This window comes from Mustela putorius, unplaced genomic scaffold (genome assembly GCF_011764305.1).
Source record: "Mustela putorius furo isolate JIRA1106 unplaced genomic scaffold, ASM1176430v1.1 tig00537227_pilon_pilon_pilon, whole genome shotgun sequence".
In the NCBI taxonomy this organism is placed as follows: domain Eukaryota; kingdom Metazoa; phylum Chordata; class Mammalia; order Carnivora; family Mustelidae; genus Mustela; species Mustela putorius.
Genome location: NW_025422368.1, coordinates 5,586,278 through 5,592,263, shown reverse-complemented (window position 1 = coordinate 5,592,263; position 5,986 = coordinate 5,586,278). Strand labels below are relative to the sequence as shown.

Genomic DNA, 5,986 nt, shown 5'->3' with positions numbered 1-5,986 from the left:
TCCCCGGGAGTTCTGTGTTCCTGGAGGGGCTGGTTCGGGCGCCCAGTAGACAGCGCCCTCCCGGGGCTACTGGGCTTCGAGGATTGCCAAGCGCAGGCCAGGTTGGCACCATGCCTGCTTTTCCCAAAACGCCGCCGCTCCAACCGGGGAAGCCAGCCTGGCCCGGCCAGGGAGAGGCCCGCGGACGGACGGACGGACCGCCCCGCGCGGCCCAGCCCGGCCACCCGCCCCCGCCACCGCCCGGCAGGGAGCTGAGTGGTGCTGTCCTCGGAGAATCGCATCATTCCAGCCCCGCCGTGGGGGTGAGGCCGGGTCAGGATGCCCGGGTCGTTGGAGGAAAAGGAGGAACTGGACCCAGAGCCCGAGGAGAAGAAAAGGGAAAGACAAGGGACGGAGATAGAGGGCCAGCGGAGGTAGACGCCCGGAGCACTATAGGACGACCGAGGCCGGACCCCGCAAAGTCTCCCAGGCAGTCCGGGACCAGCAGCGCGGAGCAGAGCGCGGGAGCCGTCCGGGGCGCACCATGCGCGGGTCCCCGGCCACCCGGCCGGTCTACACGGCGGCCGCCTGGGTCACGTGGCCCGGGCGCGTCCGCTGCTGCCCCGGCGTGGGGGCGGGCGGCGGGCCGGGGGCGCGCGGTGCCCGGGGCCGCGGCGAGCCGGTGGCGGCAGCCAGGTTCCCTCTCTGCGCGCTGCGCTGCGCCCCGGGCGCGGGAGCCGCCCACTGCCTCCCCGCGCTTGCCCCCCCGCCAGGCTGCCGGCCTCTATATAGCGCACCCCTGCACGGCCCGCGCCAGGCCACTAGCCACTCAGGGGGAGCTGCAGAGCGCGCCGCGCCCGGGAGCCAGCCCCCCGCCCCCTGCGCCGCCGCCCCGACGGGCGCCCCGCGCCGTGGCCGGCGCCGCCGGGCCCCCGCGGCCACCATGAAGAAGGAGGTATGCTCCGTGGCCTTCCTCAAGGCAGTGTTCGCCGAGTTCCTGGCCACCCTCATCTTCGTCTTCTTTGGCCTCGGCTCGGCCCTCAAGTGGCCGTCGGCGCTGCCCAGCATCCTCCAGATCTCACTGGCCTTTGGCCTGGCCATAGGTACCCTGGCCCAGGCCCTGGGGCCGGTGAGCGGCGGCCACATCAACCCGGCCATCACGCTGGCCCTCCTGGTGGGCAACCAGATCTCCCTGCTCCGGGCCGTCTTCTACGTGGCGGCCCAGCTGGTGGGCGCCATCGCCGGGGCGGGCATCCTCTATGGGCTGGCACCACTTAATGCCCGAGGCAATCTGGCCATCAACGCGGTGAGTGCCTACGGGCCTGGGGTGGGGTAATGACCTTGAAGTGGGCTCCCTGACCAGGCCCGGACCCCATTTCAAAGATAGGTGCCACAGAATGGGTGCCTGAAACTTCTGGCTTTCTCCTGTCTCAACCCTGAGTTTTGCCTTCCTCTTGGGACCTTCCCTGCTCCTGTCTGCTCCTCATGGAGTGGTTTCATAGAAACATCAAAGACGGGTTAAAATCCTGGCTTTGGGTGACCTTGCTCCTCTGGGTCTCATTTTTCTCCGCCATTCCATGGGGAGTGGGGGGATGGTCATAACCTACCACAGCAGGTGTCTAGGGGGTGACATTTAAAAATCATGCATGTGAACCCCTTACCATGGTACCAGTGTGTAGGGTCTGTTGAATATTGGTTTCTGCTCCCAGTTCCCCGCTCTCACCACCCCGCCACAGTCCCAGATTCGGTCCCCATGTCCCATGCAAACTGGGTTCATTAATCAAACACAGAGGAGGATTTTCTCGGCCATTGTCAAGCCGTGAGTCAGCCCCACCGGAGAGACGGGTTTGAGGTTGGCACTGGCAGCGGGTCAGACACGGGCGGGAGGCAGGCTGGGGGTGCAGCAAGCAAACTGGGCAGCTGCCCACAGGAGGGAGGGTAAATGCCAGCTTGTGGGGGTGGGGTATTGGGCAGAACCGTTGACAGGACCTTGTCCAGGAAAAGCTCCCTTGCACTCAGCTCCTTGGCCACAGGCCTATACTCCAAGCTTTGCACACACGCTCAGGTAGGTCATTTCAGCGAATGACCTTCCTGACGTGTGCAAGGCTTGGCCCTCTGGTACAGTGGCTCCAGGTGTCGCTGGAGGCCCAAAGCCCCATTCCCCAAGCACCCGGCCATAGAGCTGGAAGGCAGGGGTTCTAATCCACCCTCCCCTTGCAGCTCAACAACAACACAACCCAGGGCCAGGCTATGGTAGTGGAGCTGATTCTGACCTTCCAGCTGGCACTCTGCATTTTCTCCTCCACCGACTCCCGCCGCACCAGTCCTGTGGGCTCTCCGGCCCTGTCCATTGGCCTTTCCGTCACACTGGGCCACCTTGTGGGGGTGAGCAATGCTACCACTTGGCTTGAGTTGTGGGGAGCCCATCGGGCCAAATAATGGGACCCTAGAGCAGCACCCTTCTGAACCAGGAAACCCAGCAGTTAAGGCCTGGAGGGGGGTTGCTGTACTCTGTCCCAAGCTGGCTCCCCACAGCTCTTCTCTAGCCTGAGGGAATATGCCAGGAAGTGGGAGTTGGGGTGAAAATGGAGATCCAGCCTGAGCACAGGACTTGAGAAGAAAGAAGGGAGCACGGGCACCCATGGAGGGAGAGGTCAGCAGCCTAGAAATCGAGAGACTTGATTCAGAGACTTGGCTGAGCCCCTAAACTTCTGGGTGATGCTGGGAAAGACCGGCCCTTTAGGAGTTGGACAAGCCACCTGCCTCCCTCTGTCCAGATCTACTTCACCGGCTGCTCCATGAACCCAGCCCGCTCTTTCGGCCCTGCAGTGGTTATGAATCGCTTCAGCTCTGCTCACTGGGTGAGTCTCAGCCCTACCCTGGTTCCCTGGCAATGAGGGCCTGGAAACCCGGCCAAGAGCCCCTGGACTATCTGGAGGCTGTGGGTGCAGCCCTTGGGGTGGCCCTGGGAGGAGTGGCTGGAGAGAAAAAGCGATATAGAAAGGGATGGAAGGCAGCCAGAACAAGGACAAGAGTAGCTGAACGGCAGAGGACCCTGGTTCAAGCCTGGGGTGGGGTGTATCTGTACCCCTAGGGAAGGGAAGGAGATCTGTTGCTCTGTGTAGATCTCTGATGACTTGGTGTCAGTACTTCTGGGGTATGATGGGATCACACCATGTCTGTGTGTCTGTCGTCTCTGATTTTTTTTTTTTAATCTGTCCCCGTTGAGGGGGCTGAGAGTCTTCCTTCCTGTGGGCCTGTCCCCCTGGACAGTCTATCTGTTGCCTCCTCATGTTCTCTCTCTCCAGGGTCTCTTTCATTTCCTGTGTGGGAGGCAGAGGAGTTCTTTTGTCTCTCCATGCCTGTTTCCTTCAAAGGGTCATTTGTGTCTCTTTAGAGTGAGGCTGGGGGCCCTGTCCTTCTGGGTATCTCTCTCTTTTGAAGATCTGAGTGTCTGTAGGTCTCCCTGTCATAGAGGAATGGAGTGTCAGTATACCTGTTCCTTAGGCAGGAGGGAATCTTTCCTTCTGGAGGTCCAGAAGTCTGTTTGTCCACCTCCCCTGAGGGTCCATAGTTCTGTCCTCTGGAGGGGAGGCTGTCGGTCTCTGAGACTCAGCCGCCTGATGCTGCCGTGTCCCCGCCAGGTGTTCTGGGTAGGCCCCATCGTGGGGGCCATCCTGGCTGCCATCCTCTACTTCTACCTGCTCTTCCCCAACTCCCTGAGCGTGAGTGAGCGCGTGGCCGTCATCAAGGGCACATATGAGCCTGAGGAGGACTGGGAAGAGCAACGAGAGGAGCGAAAGAAGACCATGGAGCTGACTGCCCGCTGACCTGTGTCAGGAAGGGGTCAGTCCCCTAGCCCCGGAACCACAGGGGCAAAATATGTACATATATGACAGCAAAGCTTCCTTCCCCTACAGCTGGGTCCTCTGGGCTAGGGAGGAGGTGCTGGCTCCCCCAGCTTCACAATAAGGAATGGGAGCCGGAATCCATGATGGGACTCTTGGGTGGGGGCCAGGGGTTGGTGTCTGATGGGGAGGAGGGTCTGTCTGGGACAGGGCAGCCTGCTGCCATGAGGTCGGACCTCAGAGACTGAAAGTAGCACCAAGCTTACAGGCTGCATGGGGGCCAAGCTAGGAAGGGGTGGCCAGCAGTCTGTATGCCCCTATCTTCCCCCCCCGCCCCCACCTTAAGAGCCAGAGGCGTCCCAGTCCCTTGGACCCGAAGAGGCTGCCCCTCCCCAGATTGCCTTGGGAGGGAGACAGACTGATTCATTAAATGCTGCCTTATTTATTTCCGCTCAAGGGTGCACAGGGTAGTGCCGGTGTTTGGGGCAGGGGTGTACCAATAAACCACTGACATTCATGTTCTGCCTCATCTCTCCCCAGAGCATCTCCTTAAGGCACTCTGGCTGATTACCTCTGTCCCTCTGGACAGTCTGTCTCCTCTTTGTCATCCCCTATGCTCTCCACAGTCTGCATAGTTCTCCGTGGCAAGACAGGGAAGCTGAGGCCAGGGGAGGCTTAGAGAGGCAGAGCAATGAGGTAAGGAAGAGAGAGAGGGAGAGGAGGAGACAAAAACACAGAAATGGAGCTAGAGGTCAGGAGGGGACAGTGGGAGTAGAGGAGGTGTCCTCACCAACTCACCCACCTGCTCATCCCCCCACCTCAGCTGTGTAAGTCTCTGCCACTTGAGGAGGGCTTGGCCCCAGTGCCAGGGAGTACCAGGCAGGATGGAGGAGGACTGAACCCACTGGCAGCCCCTTGAGATGCCAAGGTGGTAACCAGCCAGCTGTGTCATTGGGAAGGAGACACAGCCCTGGACTGCCCTCTCTAGTCCGAAAAGATGCCATGTTGGGAGCCTGGGGTGAGAGGAAGAAACCCCCTGCCTCACTCCCCAACATACCAGGAGCCACAGCCAGCCCTGCCTTTTTCTGGTTCTCCTCACTCCTGCCTCTGCCAGCCTCTGTTCCCGCTGTTTTCCTCTCTGGGCCTGTGGCTCTGCTCTGCTCTGTCCCTGTCCCCTTGTCCCTGGCACTCCTTAGGAAGCCTCCTTAAACTCTCTGAGCCTCCATCTCTCAAGCTAGGAAACAAGGATAAAAAAGACTTCCCTCACAGGGTTGCTGTGGGAATGATTTAAGATGAAGGGAGTGAGATACCTGGAACCAGTCTGCTCTTTAGAGAAAATGGTGGACGTGGCACAGAAAAGCAGCGCAGAACACAGCCCTGCATCATAGTTAAGGAGTCTAGCTTGGAGCTCAAATCCTACTTTGCAACTTTGGGTAACACAGCTTCTCTGAGTTGTGGTTTTTTGGTTTTCATTTTTGCAAGATGTTTTATTTATTTATTTGAGAGACAGACCACGTGAGCGGGGGGTGGGGGGGGTTGCAGAGGAAGAAGCAGACTCCCTGCTGAGCAGAGAGCTCTCATCTATAAAATGGGGATACTTGTACCCACCTTGTGGGTTGCTGTGAACATAAAGGAAGACAGAGGATGGACGGAAGATGCTTGCATAAACAAGGCCAGGCACCTCCGTGAGTGCTCAGTAAACTAGTGCAACAGGAACTCAGCAGGTACATATCGGTGACCCCAGCCACTCTCCACTTCTGGGCCCCTACTCTCCTGAGAGTGAACCTGAGTTCCTGCTTCTCCGGGATGGGAACCTCTCCCATGGTCTTACAGTTTTGCTTCCGAAGAGGAGGGGCCAGTAGCATCAGGAGAGGAACTGAGATGGGGTGGAAGAAGCCAGAGACCCTGTCTGGCCAGCTTCAGTCCCAGGGAGGGAGGGTGAGGAGAGCCAGACTTCCTAGCCCTCCTTCAATTTGAGCCTAGTATCTGTGAATGGGAGCTGCAGCCGCCCCTGCCCCTGCCCTGCCCTGCCCTGCCCTGCCCGCCTCATTTCTGAAGTTAACAACACATGGGTGTGTGTGTGTGTGTGTGTGTGTTTGAGAGAGAGAGAGAAAACGAACCTGTGTGTGTGTGTGTGTGTGTTTGAGAGAGAGAGAGAA

The 5,986-nt window shown here is 59.5% G+C and overlaps 1 protein-coding gene across 1 annotated transcript; it reads left to right on the top strand.

Moving 5' to 3' along the window:
* Window positions 1–839: 839 nt before the first annotated feature.
* Window positions 840–4,344, top strand: AQP5 (aquaporin 5). The gene is made up of 4 exons (XM_004778924.2): window positions 840–1,285; window positions 2,200–2,364; window positions 2,757–2,840; window positions 3,624–4,344. Exons 1-4 carry the CDS (start codon window positions 923–925, stop codon window positions 3,807–3,809), a joined length of 798 nt encoding a protein of 265 aa, XP_004778981.2. The 5' UTR covers window positions 840–922; the 3' UTR covers window positions 3,810–4,344.
* The last annotated feature ends 1,642 nt before the right edge of the window (window positions 4,345–5,986 follow it).

Coding starts and splice junctions, on each gene's coding strand:
- AQP5 (XM_004778924.2), top strand. CDS start 923: ATGAAGAAGGAGGTATGCTCCGTGGCCTTCCTCAAGGCAGTGTTCGCC. Junction 1,286..2,199: donor GCAATCTGGCCATCAACGCG/GTGAGTGCCTAC, acceptor CTCCCCTTGCAG/CTCAACAACAACACAACCCA. Junction 2,841..3,623: donor GCTTCAGCTCTGCTCACTGG/GTGAGTCTCAGC, acceptor TGTCCCCGCCAG/GTGTTCTGGGTAGGCCCCAT.